At 36.6% G+C, this 25,388-nt stretch overlaps 3 protein-coding genes across 6 annotated transcripts in view; 2 read left to right on the plus strand and 1 right to left on the minus strand.

Moving 5' to 3' along the window:
• HEATR5B (HEAT repeat containing 5B) overlaps positions 1-5,851 on the minus strand; it is a 135,947-nt gene extending 130,096 nt beyond the window's left edge. Inside the window, exons 1-3 of one of the 2 annotated variants that reach the window (XM_069072209.1) lie at positions 5,688-5,851; positions 4,889-4,997; positions 209-373 (exon numbers count right to left, since the gene is read on the minus strand). In XM_069072209.1, coding sequence (XP_068928310.1) covers positions 209-334 — 126 coding nt within the window. In that variant the 5' untranslated portion in view covers positions 335-373; positions 4,889-4,997; positions 5,688-5,851. The remainder of the gene's footprint in view (positions 1-208; positions 374-4,888; positions 4,998-5,687) is intronic. The other variant, XM_069072208.1, reaches the window with a different exon arrangement.
• CEBPZOS (CEBPZ opposite strand) overlaps positions 1-25,388 on the plus strand; it is a 295,755-nt gene that overhangs the window by 84,599 nt on the left and 185,768 nt on the right. The gene's annotated exons all lie outside the window — the stretch shown is intronic.
• GPATCH11 (G-patch domain containing 11) lies at positions 5,881-24,649 on the plus strand. 3 transcript variants are annotated; one of them, XM_069072225.1, is made up of 9 exons: positions 5,881-6,071; positions 9,893-9,980; positions 12,349-12,575; positions 16,991-17,036; positions 18,112-18,228; positions 18,632-18,722; positions 19,373-19,486; positions 20,891-20,972; positions 21,524-24,649. In XM_069072225.1, the coding sequence occupies exons 2-9, from the start codon at positions 9,934-9,936 to the stop codon at positions 21,577-21,579; spliced, it is 780 nt and encodes a 259-aa protein (XP_068928326.1). In that variant the 5' UTR covers positions 5,881-6,071; positions 9,893-9,933; the 3' UTR covers positions 21,580-24,649. The 3 variants fall into 3 exon arrangements, with proteins under 3 accessions (XP_068928326.1, XP_068928325.1, XP_068928324.1); XM_069072224.1 differs by having other exon boundaries at positions 5,895-6,002; XM_069072223.1 differs by having other exon boundaries at positions 5,920-6,053.

The raw sequence follows: 25,388 nt of genomic DNA on the forward strand, positions 1-25,388 counted from the left end.
ATCATTTGTAGTTGCATATACAGTTTCACTATTTTTTGCCCATTAAAAAACTAGAACTGAATACCTAAGATATTCATAGAAATAGACTATATTATACAACCATCAACAAAAACTGTAAGCTTCAGAAAGAGTACCAAGTTAAATAAGTTTGTTTCCCATCTTTTCTAAAACAAATCTTCCTTTCTTGATCATGCAAACATAACCATACCTTGTTAGCAGCTACCAGGACTTTGTCAAGAAATCGCAACCACTCAAAGATAAAGACAGGCCTCTTTGCTTCAGTAATTTGGGCCAAAGCTTCTTCATTTAGCAATAAGCTATGGGCCAACTCCATTATTGGTGAAATTCTTGAATCACGATGTGTGTGCCTTACCTAATGGATTAAAAATCATGAAACATTTCTTTTTCAATAAACTTTTAATGAAAAGCTAAACAAAGTTTAAGCACTTAAAAATAAGTAGTTACCTTTTCCCACTAGTTAAGTGGTCAAAGAATATAAACAAAGAATTCTTTAAAAAACTGCAAACTAATAACAACCACATGAAAGAATGTTCCAAATCACAAATAAGAGAAATGCAAATGAAAACAACCCTGAATTTTCATCTTATACCTAACAAATTGGAAAAAAATTACAAAGAAGGAAATAGTCAATGTTGGAGCATTATGTTAAGACAAATACAATAATGCATTTAGTGGAGCTGAAAATTGATTCAACCATTCTGGGAAAAAATTTAGAATCATGCAAAGAAAGTGGCTTTAATGTACATACAATTTGGAATCATGCAAAAAAAAGTGGTTAAAATGTACATACAATTAGGAATCATGCAAAGAAAGTGGCTAAAATATATATACTCTTTCACAGAGATTTTGCTGATGTGCATAGAACCCAAGAAGGTCAATGACAAAAATATATATACACCAAAATATTTATAGCATCATTTCTTGTGGTGGCAAAGAACTGGAAACCAAGAGGATGTCTTTCAACTAGAGAATGACTAAATAAATTGTATATATGAATGGAATAGACTATTACTAAGAAATAATGAATATAATCAATACAGAGAAACATGGGAAGACTTTTATGAAGTAATACTAAGTGAAGTAAGCAAAACCAAGAAAACGATATAACTACAAACAATATATATGGAAAGAATAAGAAAACAATGAACTGAATGCTACAAAATCATAATGACCAAGCTTAACCCAAAGAAGAGATATGAGAAAGCACCTCATTTCATTTCATTGTAGACACTGGGGACTATGGCTGTGGAATGATGTATATAATGTCAATATTTAAAAATATCTTGGTTAGTTTTGATAAATTTTTCTTTGTTCTCCTTTTTATTCTTTATTATAAAGTAACACTCTCTGAGGGGGATGAAAGGAGGGAAATGTTAAGAAATGTACATGATATAAAACAAATATATTAATAAACATTTGGTTTTTTAGAAAGAAGCAAATTCTAAAATATGGAAGGGATTTTTCTGGCAAAGATCTTTGATATATAAAATCATTTAAATAAACCATACCCCAGATTACAGGGGTGGGGAACCCACAGCTTTGACTGAGTCCAAGTTTTACAAAGCAAATTCTTTTATTAAGGGGATTTGTTCTATGAAGTATGGATTCAGTCAAAGGGCCACGTGTAACCTTGAGGCTGCATTTCCCCACCCCTGTCCCAGAACATAGTTTTAACAGACAAGGATTTATATAAAAACTTAATAAATTCAACAATTTAACAAACATTATTTAAGTGCCCAAGTGCAAGGAACTGCGCTAGGAATCTATGTATCAAAAATAAAATACAACACAGTGCTTGCCTTCAATAGAGATGCAACATATAAAATGGTAAGTATGACATGGTAGAATGTCATGCAGAGTAGGAAATCTAGACCAAGAAAAATTGTCTAGGAACATTTGAAGAGGGAGAAAACACTTTCAGCTGGTAGGAACAGAAAAGACTTCACAGAAAACAGTGGTACCTCAGCCATGAGTCAAACTTTAAGGATTCTGAGAGGCAGAAATGAAGAGGGAACCTATTTGACATACAAGGAACTGCTTATATGAATATGTGGAAGTAGATGTCATACTTAGTAGCCTCATAATCTAATATAGCTAGAATATTGAGTACATGAAGGAAAGTAACATGAAACAAAGCTGAAAAGGTAGGTTGGAGCCAGACTCTGTAAATAGGAACAGGTAAAGTAGTTTGGGTTATATATCCTAGAGGTATAGAGAATCACTAGGGGGTTTTGAGCAGTGCAATGAGATAATGGTATGATCACAGGCATGGGGAACCATTTCTGACTGAAGTGTCCGAATTTCATCACATATCCTTGATTAACTAATCTTCTTAAAACCTTGGAGAGAAAAACAAAATAGCAAGAGAAGCTGATTTTATGGTATGCCCAAGGGCAACAAGAAATATCGTTTCATGGGCATTTATTTATTTGGTTTATTACTCCTATTGAAGTAAGTGCTCATGAAAAGTATTTGCAAAAACACTACCATGAAAATGACTATGGCTTATGTGCTAACATCTCTTGCAGAGGGATAAAGTAATAAAGAAATCCTACAAAGAGCTAAATTAAATCAACATATACTTTGATATTTAGTGATTTCATTGTAAAGGTAGGCCCAGGGGAGAGGGTACCACCACATTTCTTGCACTGCCAGTGAAAGCAACTTCTGAAGACCAGAAATGTGGAGCCAATTCTGATCCTAGAGCAGAGATGGAGACAGGAATCACAATGAACCACAATGGTCTACGTGCCAAGACTATCAGCTATTATTATAAATCCCATTGGAATGAGGAGCAGGAAGGGAGACTGATTTCTCTCATTTCTTTTCCTTGTTTACAATTCATGATCTTGAAATATATCTTTCCTTATTCCTTTCCATTGAGTTTCTGTGCTTGGGGAATACCACCACTTATCTGAAGATCTGAGGACAAAGCTGGAGGAGGTTGGGGATGTGGTTGGAGGAAGAGTGTACATACTATATAGGATTTATATGATCACAGTATATTAAGGCTTTGAATCCATACATGTAGGGAGTCATGTAAAGGGAAAGGACAGCCCAAAAGGAGAAGTCCATGAGTCTTGTATTGACTATAGTTCATGTACTCTACATTCCAACCAAACTGATCTACTTTCAGTTCCTGCTACACAACAAGAACTTTATCTATTTCTATTTCTTATCTAACCCATTTCTTATTTCCATGCCTTAGCTCAGGCCATCCCCTATGTCTGAAATGAACTTCCTTGTTACCTTCATCTCTTAGAACTCTTAACTTCCTAAAATATTCAGTTTAAGTGCCATCTCCTAAATGAGGCCTTTCTTGATCCCCCCCTGGAACTTCTAGTGCCTTCCACAAATTACTTTTTATTTCCTTTATAAACACATTTCCCCCTACCCCCATAGGAATGTAAGCTCTTTAATACACTTTGTCTTATATCCCCAGTACTTGGCACATAGAAGGGTTCTTAATAAATGTTTGTGAATTGATTGACTGATTGAAATGAATAATCTGTTAGAATGTATGGTTGAGGAGTAAGGAACTTAAGAGATCAAAGACTTGTTGACTCTCTAGAAGCTTCATGCCTACACATCATGAATATACTTTATTTAAAACTCAGAAGGCCTGGACATGGAGAGCACTGAATAACATCACAAAAATGAATTAATTATATTTTAACACACAGGCAATGACTCCTTACTGATATGGGAGTCATTCCTCAATCAGCTGTCTGTGTACCATCAGACCACCAACTTGTTAGAGCAAAGAAGGCTGGAAGAATAAACATGAGAAAAAGATACGGCACAAATTAAAACAACTCCAACTGATTTATTTAAAATAAGTTACTGATGCCAAAGGTTTAAAGCAAAATACAAGGCAAGTAGGGGAGTACGAATTTTTGTCTTATATAAAGCATAATATACTTATTAACTTTTACCATCAACCTATCTGCAAGGCTGTGATAAGGATGAAAAATTGAACAATTTTGGCTTGGTTAAGATGACCTCTGAAAAGCTTAGTTTCTATAATGCCTAGTAATAGCTTAAAAATGTGTTGACTAGAGTCATACTACTACATGCATATTATTACCTCAAAATCATGCTGTTGGCCTATGTCTGTGAAGTCAATATATTTACCAAAAGAATGCCATTAAAAAGCAAAGGTATATCCAAGAAACCCTAATATTTAAGAGGTGTCAAAACTGGCTTAAAAGCTAAAAGAACAACAAAACTTTTTATATCTTGCTTACTCTTGTTTCAATATAATATTCACTTTTTTTAAATCCCAGAAAGTCTTCCATAAAGTAACATTATCTTCCCATGTAACAATTTCTTTTTGCACACAGTGTCTAAAAAGAATTACATTCTACAACAAAGAACACCTAATAGCAAGGATACATTTCCATAACATGCTCTACACTTTGACCCATATCACTTTTTTAGGTGGTAGATAGCATTGTAAATCACAAGCTGGACAGTGAGCCAGAAAGACTCGAGTTTGAATTCAGCCTCAGAAACTTAGTAACTATGACTTTGGGCAAGTTGCTTTTATTAAAACTCAGTCTGTTTCCTCATTTGTAAAATGAGTATAATAATAGCATCTATTTCACTAAGTCGATCTGAGAATCAAACAAGATATATAAAGTAGGTTGCAAACCTAAAAGCATTCTATAAATTTTAGCTGTTATGAATACAGGTAGAACATGTATCACACCCACTTAAAATATGTGGACACTAAATGGTGTAGTGGACTGAGGGAAGAGCCAAGAGAAATCTGGATTTGAATTACAATTCTGGCACAATAGCCCTAGCAAGCTACTCAGTAAAACTCTGGCTTCCTGAACAATAAAAAGTGGATAATATTACCTACCTTACCAGGTGGTTGAGAGCATCAGTCGATCAAAAAGTATTTATTAAATGACAACTAGGTGCTAGGCACTGAACTAGCCTTTGGGTATACAAAAACAAAGAATCAACCCCTACAAAAAAAAAAAAAAGGAGCTTATACTCTAATGAGGGGAGCAGGCCAGAGAGGTCAGATAAGGAAATCAAAAGACAAGCAAAATCAATGACATAATAAGAGGGCTTTGAAAAAAATTGCAAACCATCAATGGTTAGCAATACGGATTTACTCTAAAGCTACCCTGTAGAGCTCGAATTAGAACCCAGAACTTTCTTCTCCCTGATCCTAGATTATTGTTCTAGGCAGGCCCCTTGTTATCCCTCCGAGCCTCGGGAGAAGCACCTGGGACCAGGCAGCTTCCCATTCCCTCCCAGCCCTGCAGATGCTGTACTAGAGTTGTCCCCAACAGAACCTTTCCCACAGGGCAGAGCCCCCCAATCCCAAAGCTGAGACTCGGGGCGACAGCAGGGGGAGGAGTCCTGGTCATGGGGCTGAGATCTGACAAGGGAGACCCAGCGTCCCTGACAGGAGCTCAGGGTAACCGGACCGCCAAGACAACGGAGTCGTGAGCAGCGCGGGAGGTTGGGGGGGCAAAGGGGGGTGAGAGATGCCCACTCCCAGGCCTGGCCTGTCACTCGGTCGGTCACTCAGTGCTGGTGAAGATTCAACCTGGGGCCGAATAAAGGGAAAAACCCGTTTGCTCTCGGGGAGATCAGAACTGGCAGCCGAGGGGGCCGAAAGGAGGAGGGGGTGAGAGTGGCCTCACCTCGAGAACGGGGAGCCCCTTCCTTGCTGGCTAGCTAATCCAGGCGAATGCGGCCGTCCGATGAGAAGCAGAAGCAAAAGCAGCGGCAGCCGCAACAGCAGCCGCAGCAGCAGCCGCAGTAACAGCAGCCCCACAGAAATGACCCGGATGCGCCGCCCTGGAAGCAGGAAACTGAGAGAGCTGCAGGTGCGGCTGACAGACGCCGCGCAAGCGCACTGCGCGAGGAGGCGACGCCACTGCGATGTGCCAGAGCGCGACCGGTCTCCTGGAAGAAACCTCCCTGGGCCGGCGGTGGAGTGGGCGCGCGCCTCACCGGTCAGTGTGAGAAGAACGCAGAGCCTAAGGGGGCGCGAGCTGGCCGGAAGAGTAAGAGGGGACGAGGAGGTGGGGCACTGGGGAGGGGTCGGAAAGAGGGAGAGGGTAGAAGGGATCCGAAGAGGCGGAATGAGGGAGATTGGAACGGGGAAGGAGAGGCCAGGGGGACAGGGAGGAAAGTAGAGAAGAGGGAGGAGGAAGGAAAGGAAAAAGAGAAGGGGAAAGAAGGGAGGAAGAGAAGGAAAGGGAAGAAGGGAAAGAGGAGCGTGTAAGGGAACAGGGAGAAGGGAAAGGGAGGATCGGGTCCTGGGGGCAGAGGACGAGGGAAAGGGGAGAGGAGGGAGAAGAGAAGAGGGGACTGTAGAAGGGACAAGGGGGAAGAAGGGGAGAAGGACAAGAGAAAGGGAGGTGAGGGATAAGAGAAAGGGGGAGGGAAGAAGGAAGAGGGAATCAGGAACAAGAGAAAGGGACGAGAGGAACAGGGAGAAGGGAAGAAAAGGGGGATGAAGGGGAACGAAAAGAAGGAAGAAGAGAGGGGAGTCGAGGATGGGAAGGAGGGAAGAGGGGAGAGGAGAGACCAGGGGGACAGGGAGAAGCAAAGAAAAAGGGGACTAGGAAACCAAGGAGAAGGGAAGGGGAGAAGAGGGACAAGGGAGAAAAGAGATGAATAGGAGGATACCAGGGAAAAGGCAAGAAGAACAGAAGAGAACCAGAGAAGAGGGAAAGGAAGAAGTGGAAGAAAAGGACAGAGAGAAGGGGAGAGCAGGAAGGAGGGAGAAGGGACAGGGGCAAGGAAGAAGGGGGGAAAGGACACAAAAGGGAAAGGAAGGTGAGAGGATCTAGATAAGAGATATAAGAAAGGAAGAAGAGGGGAGGACAAGGATAACAGAAAGAAGAGGGAAGACAGAAAGAAGGGGACTGGTGGTGGAGTTTGCAGGGAGAAAGGGGACTAATGAGTATGAGCTTGGCTCAGTTTACTTGTCAGCTTCTGAGTGTGGTATGGTATCTTTTCTTTCCAATTTTTCCAAGCCTTCTAATTTTAGGTTAAAATGAAACCGATGTCATCCCTCTGTCTAGGAGATCTTTAATACTCTTTCTATATTCAGGAACAGTTATGGCTACTCTGTGGCAGAACTTTGTGCTAGGTGTTAGAGAAGATACAAAAGTTAAATAAGAAGCCCCACCCTTTTAGAGCTCGCTATAATCTCATAGAGACTCAAATACAAATAACTATGATACAAAATGATACAAAAACTACATAAAAGGGGACAAACCAGGCTTTATCAAGTTCAATGGGGCATCATCTTTATTCATGGTAGGGGTCATAGAAGACTTCATGGAGGAAGCAGTATTTAGGAGAAAAAGGACCTTGACTTGAGCTGGGTATTCAAGGATAGAAGGGATTATTTCATCAGGCAGAGGTGGGGCTGAAGGGTATTCCATATATAGAAAATGGCATGAACAAAGGCACAGTAGTGGTACAAGTCCCAGTTGGCTAAAACATAGCCTGTAGAGGTAAGGAGTTAGAGATAAGACCAAGAAGATAGAATGGCATCCAGTTCTGGACGAACTTGATACTAGTACATTTTATGTTTTATGTTTGTAGACAATAAGGAGTCATTGAAGGATTTTGAGCAGAGAAATGCCTAGAGCCTATTTGTGCTTCTAGATTAGTCATGAATAGGGTATGAAGAATGGATTGATGGAAAGAAAATGGATTTCAGAAAAATAGGCTATTATAGTAGCCCATCCAGGTAGGAAAGGTAACCTGGACTAGGGCAGTAAAAGTGGTAATAATAATAATCATAACACATTTATGGATATGCATTTGGAAAGTACTTTCTTCATAATCTTTGAGGTAAATAAGAGAGTAAGGGACATAGTTGATAGATTTCAGAAGCACATAAAAAATAGGAGAAAATGAAAGATAAGACCATGGTTTCAAGCATGGCTTGAGTAAATGGTGGTCTCACTGACAGGATTTAAGGGGAAAGAAAAATTCAGTTTTAGATATTTCAAGGTGAGGTGCTAGTGATTAATATAGGTAAAAACTGCTCAGTAAGTAGTTTAACACCCATCTGAAGCTCTGGACAAAGGTCAGGGTTGGAATTATGGAATAAGAAATATATTTAGAGATTATTATTGAAATCATAAAAATGAATATGATTTCCAAGGGAGAGAGCTAAGAGCACTGAGGATAGACCCTTAGAGAGTTGGACAAAAGAAAAAGAGCCAGCAAAAGAGAAAAATCAGTGTAATGTCTTGGGAATTTCATAGAGGGGTAGCATCAAAAGCTGCTGAGAGTTTAAGGAGAAGGAAGTCTAAGAAAATATCATTAGATTTGTTGATATAATGCCTAATACATTAGTAGGCACTTGATACATTGTTGGTCAGTTAGTTGATCCATCAAGAAGTAAGCACTTTCAGAAAAGTAATTTTAGTCCAGTGGTGGAAGTGGGAGCTAGATTGCAAGTTGAGTGAAATAGTAGAAGTGTCAAGTATAGATAGGATTGAAGGGATATGGGAAAGGATTTTTAAGGTTAGGAAGACCTGAACATATTTCAAGGAAAGTATTAATCAAAAAGGGAAAGATTAAAAATCTATGATAAAAGAGAGATGATTATTTGGAGAATTGTCCTGTAAGAAACAAGAATGGAGAGTACAAGAATTAGTCATAATAAAGAATAGCAACTCTTCATCTTCTGAGGCAAGTTAGAAGAGGAATGGTTTTCAAGTAAGATTAAGACATTGATCAAAATAAAGGAAGATAGTCCAAAATGAGAGACTTACATGAGCAAAAGTAGAGGCCAGACTGCACATGGCTTTTAAGGGGAACAATAATAGATTAGTTGGGCTAAATAGAGGTTAAATGGGAGATTAGGTAAGGATCCAGTGAGTAATTTCATTCCTTTTCTTAGTATATTTAGGTGATGAACAAATTAAACTTTTTTATAAGTTAGACAAGTATTTCAGTTCTCTTTTGGTCTTTTTAACACTGAAGCTTTCTGGCTTTAGAAAAGTGCTCAATATTTCAAGAATCTGTAAAGTGGCTACTTTAAAAGAAAAGGGGGGTGAAGAAGAAAGAGAAAGGAAAAGAGGGGGAGTCGAGGAGGACAGGGAGAAGAGGGCAAAGGAGAAGGAAGTTGGAGAGGAGGGACCAGGGGGACAAGGAGAAGCGAAGAAAAGAGCCCCTCCAGCAATGCAGATTGAAGTCACTCTATAATTTTAGTAGTTGGTCCTCAAAAGTTGCTATAACTAAAAAAAATGCCTTGGTTCTGTTGCTACCCTGGTAGCAAAGATGAGCCTTTCTGAAAAGACTAGGCTGATCCTCAGAAAGTAGACATATTTCCATCCTTAGAACTGATAGAATTTAGTCCCAACTAGGAGAGCTTTCTAGAGCTCCTTATATATAAGGTCGCATCCTTATTGTGAAGAATTTTAGTGGATCTTTAGAAACTAATAATAGAAAGTAAATTTGATTCATGATTCTAATTCTGACCTCTACTATTTTCATTTTGATCCCTTATGCCTAGCATAATGCCCTCAGACATAGTAGATAATAAATGCTTTTTGAATTGGATTCATAACAATTCAATCATTTTTCAGAAGTCTCAATGAGAACTACTTTATTCTTGCTTTTTACCATGCTTTGGAGCCTTCAATCATGTCTCATGTTTTAATGCAGATTCAAATCAGAAGTGGGAATATGCCTTTTAAAATTCATATTTTGAGGTGATTTTTATCACTGGAGATTATTTTTTAAAGAAATTGACAATAACATAAATATTCAAAGGGCCCAAATTTTTCTTGTTAATTTAAGCATAGATTTGTTTTAGTTGCTGAAAATGAATTGGACAATAATTACAACTTTATTTAACCCCTTTTTGTAGCTAAAGGTACCATACAAAGAAGTACAGAGCTGAACGTGAACATGGCAGATGAAGAAGACTATATGTCTGATTCCTTTATTAACGTGAAGTAAGTAAATATGTATCTCATCCATTCATGTTGTATATGGCAATAATGAATGATTCACAAGAAAACAAAAACTATAGTATTACAAAATTTCAACCTGGAAGTTGAATTCAGTCTTATACTCTCATTTTATATAGGTAGCTGAGGCCCAAAGAAGGGAAGTAATTTTCCAAGTATTTAAGAGGGCTGTGATTCAAATTCATATCACTGTCTTACAATCTCATAATTAATAAGATCCTACTTCTATCCAGTCTGACTCACACCTGAACTGGAACCTCCTTTGCAGCACCTCTGCAAGTGGTAATCTATCCTTTGCTTGAAGACCTTTCAAGGCTACTCATTCTACTTTGGGTCAGCTCTAATTCTTTTTTAAGAAAACTATCATTTACTTTTAACATTTTTTAAAATTTTGAGTTCCAAATTCTCTCTCTTACCTCACTCCCCCACACTGAGAAAACTGGCAATATCATACCCATTATACATGTGAAATCATTTAAAACATATTTGTATGTTAGCCATGTCACCAAAAAACCAAGAAAAAATAAAATGAGAAAACTGTAATCTGTACTCAGAGTTCATCAGTTCTCTCTCTGTAGATGGATAGCACTTTTCATCATGAGTCCTTCCAAATTGTCTTGGATCATTGCATTGATCACAGTAACTAAGTCTTTCAAAGTCAGTCATCATTACAATATTGCTGTTATGGTGTACAGTGAACTGGTTCTGCTCATTTTAATTTGCGTCAGTTCATATAGGTCTTCCCAGGTTTTTCTGCAGCTCTCCTCCATTTTTTTCCCTGAAGGATTACATACAGTTTTGCTGGGTAGGTTATTCTTGGTTGTTATCCTAGCTCCTTTGCATTTCAGAATATTAAATTTCAAGCCCTCCATTCCTTTAACATGGAATCTGCTAAATCTTGTGTGATCCTGACTGTGGTTCCATGATACTTGAATTGTTTCTTTCTGGCTACTTAACAGTATTTTCTCCTGGACCTTGGAATCTCAGGAATTTGGGGTCAGCTCTAATTCTTAAGAAGTTTTGGATTTTTTTTAAATTTTTTTTGGAGGCAGTTGAGGTTAAGTAACTTGCCCAGGATCACACAGCAATTGTTTCTGTTTTTGTTTTTTTTTTAATATTCACCCTAAATCTACCTCTACAATTTTCATCAATTTTTGTTGTTGTTAATTGTTCTATCTTCTGGAACCAAGAAGAAGTTTAATCTCTCTTCTTATGATAACCCGTCATATACTTCATATTTCATTGAGGGGACCTCAGGTGTAATCTAGTCAATGTACTTTCTAAAATGTAGGACCCAGGACTGAACATAATTCATTAGACAAGGAAAGAAAAAAGATGCTAGTTTTGAGGGGTTGTTTTTTTAGTTTTACTAAATATTTTTGTTTTTAGATCACATTCATGTAGCTATATTCCTTCCTTTCAACTGAACCTACTCTTAGAACAATGAAAAATATTTAAGCAGAAGACCCCTTCAGATCTCTAGCTCTAATTCTGTCCTTTCCCCTGAGTTTCAATTCTAATTTTCAATTGCCTACTAACATTTCCTCTTAGGAGTCCTTCTGTCTCACTTCAGACTTAGTCCTTAGACTAAACTTATTCCCCCTCAGCACTGTCTCCATGTCTTAGTTTCCCTTTCATTGTCAATGACATCCCTTTCCCCAGGCTTAGAAATTTGATTTCATTTTTTACTTATTTTTCATTCTCATTTCCAATAATATTAACAGCAAGTATATTATATCCCATCAGTCACCAACTACTTTTCATTTTTCCTTAAAAAATGTGTCACATCAGGGTGGCTAGGTGGCACACCTAATAGAGCACCAGCCCTGGAGTCAGGAGGACCTGAGTTCAAATAAAGACTCAGACACTTAACACAAAAGCTAGCCATGTGACCTTGGGCAAGTCACAACCCCAACTGCCCTACCTTCCCCCTCCAAAAAAAAAAATGTCTCATCTCTTTCTTTCTCATTGTCATAATAACAATAATATTTCAGTCCTCATTCCCTATTTCTTACATATGATTTCTAGATAGTAATTCGTTTAGTCAAATAAATTAATTCCCCAAGAGACATTAAATTTATGTCCTCCGTATAAAGATAATACTTTCATTATTTACCTCAAAATAATACATATAAAATCTTTTTAGAATGACAAGCATTACTAGAAATCAAACAATCTTTAGCCTTACTTTCATATATGTTTTGTGTCATTTTTTTCCTTTAAAAATTTATTATTTATTTTTAACATATATTAATGGAAACACCAATTGAATGGGTAAAGGGAGTGAGAAATGAATACTCGTGTCAAAAAAGCACAGGTGGCATGTATTATTAACCATAATGTTGTTGTTTAGAGAAGACATCAGACCTGGATTGCCCATGTTGAGGCGTGTCAGAGAGGCTCATCAAAAAGAAGAAAAGCATCGAGAAGCAAATCTAAAAAATAGACAAAAGAGTTTAAAAGAAGAGGAAAAAGAAAGACGTGATAATGTTTTGAAGAGTGCTTTGGGTAGTGAAAACAAGGGATTTGCTTTGCTTCAAAAGATGGGGTATAAAAGTGGACAGGCTCTTGGCAAGAGTGGTAAGTTAAATTATGAAAATTAAATTATTCTAATTGAACTTTTCATTGAAAATTGAAATTTTTGTGAGTAATAATAATTTTATAATGTTTGAGAAGAACTGAAGGCCAGAGAGATCATAGGATCAAAGCTGGAAGGAACCTCAGAAGTCATCTGTCTAGTCCAAGCCCCTGCCTGTACAGCACTTGCCTCAGTCTCTCGTTTTCTTACTACTTCTAAAGCATGACCAAAATCCCCAAACCTCTCTCATTTCACTTAAGGCAAAGGATAATCCACAACCTCTTCATTGTTAAATTTATTCTACACTTAGCAACACTTGGAATGGGAAAGGGATTGATTAGGGATCTCAGTAAAAGTTGGGAAACAGTTGTGAAGCAGAGGTACTAATAACCAGTGGACAAAGGAGCAACATCAGAGTGAAAATAAGATTATATCTCATTCTATTCTATAGTTTTGGCAGCTGCATGACCAACTACATAACTGGGTTATAATGATTTTTCATTCTCCTTTTGAGTTTGAAAAGCCATTGTTTGAGATGTAGAATGAACAAATAAAAAGCATTTTTTAAAGCACTGAATATATTAAGCAATGATGAAGAGCTCTGTGCTAGGTGCTGGGGACATAAATGCAAGAAGCTTATGCTCTAACACATCCAATGTAACTCAACAATTTAAAAAACCACTTTAGGATGTCACAACAGAACAAAATCAATCCCATTGAGACCTAGATATTTGGATGGCCAGGGAGACAGTAATTTTGTGGTGTTAATATTCAGATTTTGTTTTCATGGTCATTTATGCCAAAGAATCTAAGGGAACTTAGTAACCATTTAGTCAAAGCTATTCCTTAGCAATAATCCTTTATCCAACACTGCTAACAAGTTATTATCCTTCCTCTGCTTGAAGACTTCCAGTGAGGAGGGACCAACTGCCACACACCCCATTCTACTTTGGTCAGCTATTTTTATCAAGAAATATTTCCTTGTATCAGGCCTAATTTTTTTTCATTGTATCTAGTTGTTCTCTCTGAGCTCTAGCAGGACAAGTCTAATCTCTCTTCCACATGATAACCCTTCAAATATTTGAAGACAATAGCAATATCCCTAAAAGAAATCTTCAATTCTCTGGGTAAAACACCCCATGTGCTCATTTAACTTTTCCTTCATATGGTATACTTTTCAGTCCACTTTACACAATGATCAGCTTCTTCCAAATGATTTCTAGCTAATTTGTCCTAAAATGTGGTGCCCAAAACTGAACATTTTACTGCTGATGCAACATGACCAGAACAGAACATAGTGGAAATGTCAGTTCCTTCATAATTCTCTCAGTACAGTTTAGGATATTACCTTTTTGGATAGTCATATAAAATTACTCATTCATTGAGCTTGCAAATTCATTGAACTTACACCAAAACTCCTAGATTTTTTTTAAAAGGAATTGTTGATACAAGGAGCCTACACCTCCTTACTCCTGTACTTGCTTAGTTTGATTTATTTGTATCATATATAACTTCATAGTTATTCCTGTTAAATTTTTTTTCTTCTTATTCAGTCTGTCATTCTACCTAAGATCTTTTTGAAGCTTCCATAATAATAATAATAGTGTCTTTTATGTGTTGACACTTTATAAATATTATCTCATTTGATCCTCAGAACTGCCTTTGGGAGGTAGGTGTTATTATTTACAGATGAGAAAACTGAAGCAGACAGAAGTTAAATGTCTTGCCCAGAGTCACACAGCTAATAAGAATTCGAGTCTGGATTTGAACTCAGACCTTCCTGACTCAAGGCCAAGCCTTCTACTCACTGTGCCACCTAGCTCCTCAATGTCATCTACCTTATTAGCTAGCTCTCACAGCTTTGTGTCAAATTTTACAAAGTTGTCTTAAGAATAACTGCAATTTATGTAGCAATTTTAACCTCATGCCTTATTTCATTTTATCCTCATAGCAGACTACTGAGGTTGATGTTATAGATATATTTATTCCTCTTATAGATGAGGAAACTAAAGATAGAAAGATTGTGACTTGCAAGGTTGTGACACCAAGAACACCAAGTAGGTGTCAGAGGTGGATTTTGAATCTACATCATGAATTCTTTCCTTGTTTCCCTTTTATGCCTTCATCCGAGTCACTCATAAAAATATGTGATAGCATAATGTCAAACACAGATTCTGGGGGCATTCCACTATAAAGCTCTTTTAAAGCTGACATTGATCAATTAAGAACTGCTCTTTGCTTCTGATCATTCAGCTAGTTTTTTTTGTTTTTGTTTTTTTCATACAACTATTTTGTCATTTAATATCTCTCTAGTTTAAAGCATGAAAGTTTAAATAATGAAAGGCTTTTGTCAAATGCTTTAATGAAATAGAAATAGGAACAGCTAGGTGGCGCAGTGAGTAAGAGCGCCGGCCCCAGTCAGGAGGACCCAGGATCGATCGGTTCCAGCCTCAGATACTTAACACCCACACAAAAAAACTGGTCTTGTAACCTTGGGCAAGTTACTTAACCCCAATTGCAAGCAAGAAAGAAAGAAAGAAAGAGAAAGAGAGAGAGAGAGAGAGAGAGAGAGAGAGAGAGAGAGAGAGAGAGAAAGAAAGAAAGAAAGAAAGAAAGAAAGAAAGAAAGAAAGAAGGAAGGAAGGAAGGAAGGAAGGAAGAAAGAAAGAAAGCCATAGCATTATCATGATCCACTAATCTGGTTGCACTATCAACAAAGGAAATGAGGTTAGTTTGACATGATCTGGTTTCAAAGCTCTGCTCACTTGTAGTGATCAATAGTTTCCAAGTTCTCACAAATTCTACTTTCAGGAATTTTGCAAGGAAAAAAAGTCAAGCCTCCTGACTTATGGTTTGCAAATTGTATCTCATCTGAAAATGAAGACATTTGCCTTTCTCCAAGCCTATTATCCATGATCTTTCATACCTTACTAACTTTGGTGCAGCAATCACATCATTAGGTTAGTTCTTTGAGTATTTTAAGAGGTAGTTTGGGCCTAGTGACTTGAACTCATTGAGAGTTATGTTGTTCTCTTTCACCAAAGGATAAATAGGAATACAGATTTAGAGCTGGAAGAAAATTTAGCAGTATTTAATCCAACCTTTTCATTTTACAAGTAGGAAACTGATGGAGAAAGGGTATGTGCCTTGCCCAAGGTCACATGGGTAGCAAGTACCAGAGCCAGGATTCAAAACCAAGTACTCTGATTCTAGATCCAGTACTCTTCCCAATGTGCCATGCCACCTCCTTTCTTCTTACTTATCCAGGGATTCAGTTCCCTTTAAAAATCAATTAAGAAGTACTGGTATTTTTTCTCACTCTTCCCCCTTCCCCTTTTGAAAGGCTATACATATTTTTTTAACTTTTTTTTAATTCCTTTTTAACTATATTTTTTCTATACCTCTTTAGTACAGGGATCATTTTATTTAGAAGAGAAAACAGATGCAAAAATAATGTTGAGGAGTTCAGCCTTCTTGTCATTGTTGGTTATTTTTCCATCTAGTCAGAGTAGTGACCCTATCCTTTCTTTGATCATCATCTTGCCTCAAATATAACTTTATGAATTTGGAAAAAAAAACTTTTTGTACCTCTTAGCATTCATTGCCATTCTAAGATCATTCTGACCTTTGTTCAGCTTCTAACACTATTCTTACAGAACTGTATTACTTTTATATTCATCCTTAGTTACATACCTGCCTTTTCTTCCATCTTCCATACATATAATTTTTAATCTGAGATACTTAATGTTCCCTAATCCCAGCCTAGCTGGTCTTTTTATGTATTTCCTACTACTACTGCCATTTTAACCTTATTGTAATCATTTCTGAGTCCTCTTGTTTTCATGTGGTTTGAACTGCTTGACCTCTGAGAACCTTCCAGTTCTGTGATTTTGTTACTTGTTACTGGCAGAAACACAAATACAGCACACTTTCTGTAAGTCATTGCAAAATTTCCCCTACCTATATTTGCTTGAAGCAAGATTCTAGGCTGTTTGTAACTCTGTTAATTAAACATTGTGACTAACAGCTCTGGGCAAATTGCTGGTAGCCATCTCTATTCAATAGGTGAGTCCACACCTTCATCACTATAAATTCTGAGCAAAACTTAATTTATTAATGACAGGTCTACCACATTTTCTTAGTTTAGAATTATCTCTTTAGTTACCTTTAATTCAAAATTAGAATATTCCTGTTCTCATTTAACACGGTTAGAATCCCTTCCATAGGCAAAAATCCATTTATCAGCAGTCTTTCTAATTCAGTATCCTCACCTTGTTCTTCCTTTCCAAACTCTTCCAATCTCCTTGTGCTTTACTGGCCACAGTGCTTTCAATATATAATTATATCTGATTGCATAAAGCATTTATATATGGTTTGAAAAGAAAACTTCTAAAACATTTTTTCCTACTTTTTTCTAGGTAGTGGCATTGTTGAGCCCATTCCTCTGAACATCAAAACAGGCATGTAACTATTTCTGAATTGATCATTATCTTAATTTCAAATACAGATATTAGCCCATTTTTTTGGTTTTTTTCTCACAAGTCATTGCCCTTATCTGGTGATGTCAGGCGATAAGCACTTAAGAAATACTTCTGCCTGATGGTTCTGGAAATTGATCTTTTTCTAAATAAATGTAATGTAAATGTTTAAAGCCAGTAGGAAACCCATAAATTTTCAAGTTGAAAATAAAGTAAATTTTAACTAGAACCAGACCAGATTTTTTGTTGTTGTTTTGGTTTTTTTTTTTTTTAAAGCAATTGGGATTAAGTAACTTGCTCAAGGTTACATGGCCAGTTATTTTTGTGTGGCTGCCAAATATCTGAGTCCGGAATCAATCCCAGGTCTCCCGACTCCAGGTCCGGCACTCTTACTTGCTGCGCCACCTGGCCGCCCCTAAGCAGTTGGGGTTAAGTAACTTGCTCAAGGTTACACAGCCAGTTATTTTTTTGTGTGGGTGTGAGGTATCTGAGGCTGGAACCAAACCCAGGTCTCCCGACTCTGGGGCTGGCACTCTTACTCACTGTACCACCTGGCCGCCCTTAGACCAGTTTTAATTAAGATCATGAAAACTAATTTTAAAAAAATTTTATAATACTACTTGAATAACATGTATATTTTAGTTATTCAAGTTATATGAAGAAAGTCACAAAGGCAGATTTCAGCATTGGATATTTTCCATAATATATGGACTGTAATTAAAGATTTAGAAGCTTTCAGTATTAGTTCATATGTCAGTTCAACATTTATTCAGTTTATTTTGGATGTGAACATAAATGTCATGGCTACATCCTCCATAAAAAAAAATCTCTTAATAGTTGAAGTAGTATTACTATAAATTCTATTTTACTTTTCTGTCTGAGGTAAAGCTTATTCCCAGAAGTTTTGAACCTAAACAAAATGTATATTTTCTCCATTGAAACTTTTTTCAAATATTCTTTGAATAATTGAAATTTTTATCTACATACTTATACAAATTTAAAGAGTAATGTGTTAACATGAGAAAAATAGACTCATTATAATTCATAATTTGAATAGGAAGAAGTGGCATCGGTCATGAGACATTAATAAAACGTAAAGCAGAGGAAGAACTGGAAAATTACCGAAGAAAAATTCATTTGAGAAACCAAAATGAGGAAAAAGCTGCAGATCAGTTTCGGTAAAACTTTCCCTGTTTAAATTTTCCCTCTTTTAAAATCTTACCTCCAAGTAAGAGCACCGGCCCCAGTGTCGGGATATCCTGGGGGATCGAATCCAGGCTCAGACACTTAGCACCCACCCAGAAACACCTGGCTGTGTAACCTTGAGCAAGTTACTTAACCCCAGTTGCTTAGGGGCGGCCAGGTGGCTCAGCGAATAAGAGCACCGGCTCCAGTGTCGGGATGACCTGGATCAAGTCTGGGCCCAGATACTTTGCACCACGCCCAGAAATAACTGGCTGTGTAACCTTGAGCAAGTTACTCAACCCCAACCTACCAACATACATTTCTTGTCATTGATATGCACAAAAATATTTGAACTTGTACAAATCTGACACAGGTACAGTTTTTTCTTTTAATCAGATTGAGACTCAAAAGTAAAAAAGAAGAACTTAAATTAGAAGGTGATCTTAGAAGAAGTCAGAGAGCCTGCCATCAATTAGACACACAGAAGGTAAGCCTCTGATCTTGTTTTCAGGTGGGCATATTGTTACAGCATTTAAGCTACCTTATATCATCACCAAAAAGAGTTCACAAAAATATCAAATATTAAAATGTTAATATTTGTCCAAAATCACAATCAGAATTTTCTATTAAATAACCCATAGTCTAGTGCTGGTTGGTAATGATGATGGCTGAGACACTTCAAAATCTCTGACTACCTTTGGAATCACCAAAGGAAGATTAAATTGTGTTTAACATAATTTTAGTATTAGAGTTTTGTTTTGTTTTGCTTTTCTTTGCTTTCTTTTTACTTACAAGTGAATTCAGAGAAGTTGGTAACCATTTTGATTACATATGCTAGGGTTGTTTTTTAACCAACACAATTTTTTTTTACCATGTCCAAATTATATGTAAAAATCTTTTTTATTCACATTAACTCTTTTTGTCAAATTGTGTATTAAACTCTGTTTAAAATTAGGATCCTCTCTCATGTCCTTTAACACCAATAGAGTAAAAATGAGTTACCGTAAAGTAGTATGGTTATTTATATGAGTTCCTAAGTTGATGTGGAAATAATTGGCCCAAATTAATATACTTTTGTTAATGATCTCAATAGAGGTGCCTGTCATATAATCTAGCTCAAGTAATACTTGTTTTAAGGATATTCAAGTTCCCAAGGAGCCATGGTACTGGTTTATGCCAGAAAAAGAGGAACAGGAAGATGAAGAAGAGAAAGAACAAGAAGAAGATGAATATGGTGATGAAGAATTAAGTGTAAGTTTTGATCCTAAATTTTTTTTTATTTCTAATGAAAGCTTTGGTGATTTTCTTATCATAGTTAAGGGGCTTAAATTAATTTGAATTTTTGGCCAAATTTTGATTTTTGATATTAAATATACAGATAATTTAGAGTAATTTTTTTTGGAGGGGGGTAGGCAAGTCAATTGGGGTTAAGTAAGTTGCCCAAGGTCACACAGCTAGTAAGTGTGTCAAGTGTCTGAAGCCATATTTGAACTCAGGTCCTCCAGACTCCAGGGCTGGTACTCTATTCACTGTGCCACCTACCTGCCCCTAATTTAGAATCATTTTAATCTTGAGTTTTAATTTCCCTCTTCAAACTTTTTATTGTCCTTTTGATAAGTATCTTTGGTGCTTGAGTTCACTTTTATATCCTTTTGTTGCCTCTATTGAATCTCTAAAAGAGCCTTTAATGAGCCTCTTCCCCTCAAAATGTCAACAAAAAAGGAAGCAAATAACAACTGACTTTTTCATAATGCTCTACAGCTTGTAAATTACCTTATATATTATTCATTTGAATCTCCCATTGCTTTATGAGTCCATAGTCCATGGATTGTGCCCATTTTGCAGAGGAGGATTTTAAGACACAGAGAAGTTAATTAACCTGCTGAAGACCATACAGAAAATAAATGGTGAAGCTGTATCTGAAACCTGGTTATTCCACTTCCAAATCTACCAAAAAAAAAAGGATATCTATCCTTGGAGTTAACATTTACACAAAGAAAAGAACTTTTCTTATTTTCATATCGTTCTGTTTTACTTGACTTGTTTAAAAAAGCCTTCTTTCCCCAATTTCCTCACCTCCTCCCTCAAAAAAGAAAAAAGCCTTCTTTAAAAAATTACTTTCTCCACAAAGGGAATAAGTTGGACTCTAATAGAAAATATTGTCACCTTTATACACACTTGTTTGAGACTAATCCTTTGAACTGGTTCTATTTAGTTTGGTCCTAGTTCCTTAATAGCAGACAGCAGTTATTTTAAGGATAAGTTTTTTCACATGTAAGAGAATTAAGGAGTGGGGTGGCTAGGTGGAGCAGTGAATAGAGCACTGGCCCTGGAGTGAGGAGGACCTGAGTTCAAATCCATCCTCAGACACTTAACACAAATACTAGCCATGTGACCTTGGGCAAGTCAACCCCAATTGCCCTCCAAAAAAAAGCAAAAAAAAAAAAGAGAGAGAGAGAATTAAGGAGCTTTGCATTTTGGCCAAAGTTACTTCCAAACCCTAGACAACTAAAAAAAAAGATCATTGAAAGAAGTAGTAGACAGTGGTGGTATTAGTTGGCTGTGTATAATTTGGTATTAGTTGATTGCGTATAATCAGATGTGTAGCAGTGAATAAGGGGTCTGCTACATGAAATGTCTTATTTTATCCTTTAGGTAATGGAAAAATTACAAATTCTGACAAGATATTTAAGAGAAGAACATCGGTATTGTATTTGGTGTGGAACAACCTATGAAGGTAAGAAGATTCTGTTATGCATATATATATAAATGTTTGTATACTTGTGTATACACACATACACACACTTATATAGTGTATATATGTGTGTATGTAAAACATGTACAATGTATATGTATGTCTATATGTTTTACATTAATTTGGTCATTCTTTTTTGCTTTTAATACTTTAAAATATTCTCATTTGTTTTTAAAGTCACACTTTCCTAAGTTTATATGCATTTCTTAATTCAACCATTGAATGGTGATTCAACTTATAATGAAATAGGAAGGATTAGAATCAGAGTGAGAGGGTGATAGTAGGGATAATCTGCTAGAGAAGATGAGAAAAGGGGATAGGATTTAAGGGCTAATTGTAGTATTCTGCTACAATAACTAACCCCAGATGCTCAGTTATCTATTTCTTGTTCAATTAAACTAGGTTTTTTGTTCTTTTTTTAATCTTTATTTTTTCTGTGTGATATATATATATTTTACTACTGCAACCTTTTTATAAGATTAGTTATAGTCATAAATATTTAAAACAGATTTTTTTTCCTTCTCTAATTACAGATGAAGAAGATTTATCTTTGAACTGCCCTGGACCAACTTCTGCAGATCATGACTAAAAATTTTCCTATTAAAAGAGGATCCAGAAAATATCAGTGTTTCCTTAATACTTTCTATGGTTGAACATTCAAATTTCATGTATTTATTGATCAGGGCAATTAAGAACATCAAACCATAAAGTTGTTTTTTTTTTTTGCATAACTAGACAATAGAATCATTCCCCAATATGTGAGAATAGAAGGGTGCTATTTAAGAGCAAAAAAGCCATGGAAAATGACTATTAGAGTTCATAAACATATTGTGATTGTGTGGTCATCAAGCACTTTGTTCCATCAAAGTTCTGGGAGATTTCAGCTCTTACTATGAATTGAAGGCAAGGTAATTATGAGATATTATTGATAGAATTTTTACTTTTTCCATTGTTATGGGAAGCAAATTGTTTGGAAGTTTTTATTCAGACCCTTGAAAATTGGAAAGGACCTTAGACATCGCCCACCAGGAGTGGGGAACCTTCGACCTGTGACCTTGTGGCCGCGGGTTCCCTACTCTTATCTAATCTGACATCCTCTTTGTTATGATATGATATGATATGATAACCTCTGACAGGTGTCATCCAATTTGAATGCTTTTAATGACATAGAACTCATTGCATTTTTGCACTGCTTTGCTTTTTATTACACCCATAGCTGGTTTCTTGTAACTTTCTCCTATTATTCTGTTAACATGATAATGTAACCCTTTTTCTATGTAATAGGACTTCAGATAACTGAAGGGAGCTATTATCCCTCCCTTTAGTCTTCTCTGTTCCAATTCAAATAGCTTAGTGTCTTTAACTTGTTACTCATCTTAATGTAATTTTCAGTGGTTTTTTTTTTTACCTTCCTTGAAGTATTCCAGTTTGCTTATGCCCATATCAAAAGATACTGTTCAAAACAAGGAAATAATCCGGTTGTGGTTCAACCAGTATAAAAGAAAATGGTAGTTTTATTTCCTACAATGAAGATACAATATTTCTATAAATGCATTCTAAGATCATATCAGTCTTTTAAGCAGCTGTATCACATTGTCATCCTGTTAACTTGTGGTCATCCAAAATCTTTATGCCATTTTCAAAACAACTACCTTCAAACAACCCTCACATATCCTTATTCATTCAATTTATTCTTTTAATTAAAGTATAAGATTTTATATTTATTCCTTTAATATTTTGTCTTGTTGGATTTGAAGTAGCATCCTAATCTTTCAAGGTCATCATCTTGTTACCTTTCTTCTTTTAATAGTCCTGCTTTATATACTCTACCGATTTGTTAAGTATGGCTTCTCTGTTTTTGGCCAAGTCTTTGATTACAATGTATAAAAGGGCAGTGGCAGAGCCCTTGGCCCTCCATTAAAAACTACTTTTCCTTGTTGATAGGGTCATTTTTTTACACTATCATAGCTGTTCAACCAACTGGAAATTCACCATTACTTTATCTTATCCACAAAAGTATAAGAAACTTTATAAAAATTATCTATATATCCTCCAAGAAGACAAGCACATCTCCCATTTTTCTCCATAAATCCTTCACTACCAAAACAGGTAATGAATTCCTTCTGTGGGAAATAGCAAGATTCTTAATACTTCCTAATACCTGAAAAATCCTCCCTACTGTTCCGTGAATCTTGGCTAGTGTTATAGCACATCGAGAATCACCATTTGTAAAAAGAGCCACCTATCTGTTGTATAATTCTGATGGTATGTAGTTTCTTTCTTAAAAACAGAAAAAAAGGGGGTAGAAATTCCATAGAGGCAAATACAAAATTGAAATTAGGAAAAGAAAATTCTAAATATTTAAAGTTGTCCAAAAGGGTAACGAATGGGTTCGCTCTCATTATAGGTCTTCAAGTCAAAGCTGGATGACCCCATGTCAGGAATGTTGTTATGCCTTGTGCTTTGTACTAAGTGGATGCAGAGGTCCCCTCCAACTCTGAAATTCTACGATTCTCCTCTATTTTGCATTCTTCTGTCCACTCAAGTCTTAATATTGATTTTCCTGTACTCTCTTTGAAATTATTTGTGACCTTCATACTGGATTATTTCTTCCATTCTGCCTATGAATACTTCATCCTCTCTAATAATCTGGAGCCTCAGAATCACAAAGGCAATTCTCCCAGCTTAGAGTTCTGAACCATGGGCTTTCCAAAGTGGGGTTGTATAATAATGGAATTTGGGTATATGAGGGCAGATGAGGCTTATGTCATTCAATAGTATGAAGGGAAGCAGGAACAAAAAGGTTGATACAGAGAGCCACAGGATTAGAAATGCCAGCTATAAACCATTCTCTTTAGGAAAGTAAGACATGGTTCTAATCTAGGAAACTGAAGCCAGCAAACAATGTCTGAAGGGTTTAGTTTTAACCTAAATCTGGGGAAAATGATTCAACAATCATAAAATAGTTGGAGGATCAAAATAAATTTCTGGGTTAATTGACCTTGGGACATTGTGATTCTCTCATTTGGCTGCAGGTACTGTTTTTGTTTTTTGAGCTGCATAAGATGGTGCTACCAAGTTCTCCACTTGGCTTGATAATCTCTTGTTATACCAGCTTGTAACTGAAACAGATGTAACTGTAGTGAAGGCCTCAGGCAGGAATACAAATAGATCACCTACTCTCCAAGTCAGTCCAAAGTTCCCTTGTCCAAATTACCCGATCTAAGAAAACTATTAGTCAAGTTTTTCCACTACCATTCAAAAAGACTTCTGAGAGGGGCAGCCAGGTGGCTCAGCGAGTAAGAGCACTGGCTCCAGTGTCGGGATGACCTGGAGATCAAATCCAGGCTCAGATGCTTAGCACCACACCCAGAAATAATAACTGGCCGTGTAACCTTGAGCAAGTTACTTAACCCCGATTGCTTTAAAAAAAAAAAAGACTTCTGGGGAAATTGTTTTTAAATTTTCTTAGGTAAATTCATCCTCTTCCTTCTCACCTTTTACCTCTGCTAACTTAAATTTTAACAGCACTTAGCAAAGTGTCATTTTCTACAGCTGATGTAAAATACAGAATTTTCCTGTATCAAGAGAAGATAAAATTGATATGTCACATTTTTAAACTATTGGTATTTTCTTGAATAAAAATATGCATAACGAAACTTTTGAATTTTACTTATTTGGTGTTAGTATTTTATTTATATTTAAATCATGAGCTAGGTAGTGTGGTGGATAATATCACCGGGAATCTGAAAGACCTGAGTTGAAATCCAGCCTTAAACAACTTAATTGCTGGTAAGTGTATGATACCATATGTGGACAGAGGGAAGGGAAATAGAAAGAAAAGAAAGGGAGAGAGCTGTGTTTGCCTAAATGACCAGTTCCACTTAGTGGGGGAGCTCCTATTTCTACTCACAGAGGTTGTTATTTGTCCTTCATTCCCAAATATGTGAGGGAATTGATGCCATGACATGCAAGTGACTTGGATTTAAGTGAGGAAGGGCTGGTAGGATAATGGTTTTCACATTCCAATTGAGGGACCAGAACCACTCAGTCTCAAACTGATAGTTTTAGACAAAGACAGCATGACACAATGGGAGACAGCCCTATTACCTATAGGACCAATAAAAATTGGTCTGTTTTATAAATTACCTAATAATGAGTGAGGAATGAGGGGAAGGGGCATAGGAAACTAAATCCTAACAGTACCATTCTAGCAAGAGGCCAAAGGAGAGAGAGTAAAGTCCAGTTTCTAGGCTGATTAGGCCTGGCACATATGGCATCTTGAGGTCTGGAGATATATCAATCAAACCAGTTTTCACCAGCTCTCACTCTCCTTCAAGTATCAGCAAAAATGTCCTATAAGAAATGCTAGTGTCTTCCCTCTTGATTATCTCCAAT

This window comes from Petaurus breviceps, unplaced genomic scaffold, assembly GCF_028583685.1.
Source record: "Petaurus breviceps papuanus isolate PSGF00001 unplaced genomic scaffold, PetGlider_PUasm1.0 90845, whole genome shotgun sequence".
In the NCBI taxonomy this organism is placed as follows: domain Eukaryota; kingdom Metazoa; phylum Chordata; class Mammalia; order Diprotodontia; family Petauridae; genus Petaurus; species Petaurus breviceps.

Excerpts from the sequence above, each read along its gene's own strand:
- GPATCH11 (XM_069072225.1), top strand. The coding sequence starts at position 9,934 with ATGGCAGATGAAGAAGACTATATGTCTGATTCCTTTATTAACGTGAA. Across the intron at positions 17,037-18,111 it reads CTGAACATCAAAACAGGCAT|AAGTGGCATCGGTCATGAGA; the intron begins GTAACTATTTCT and ends TTGAATAGGAAG. Across the intron at positions 20,973-21,523 it reads GTGTGGAACAACCTATGAAG|ATGAAGAAGATTTATCTTTG; the intron begins GTAAGAAGATTC and ends CTCTAATTACAG.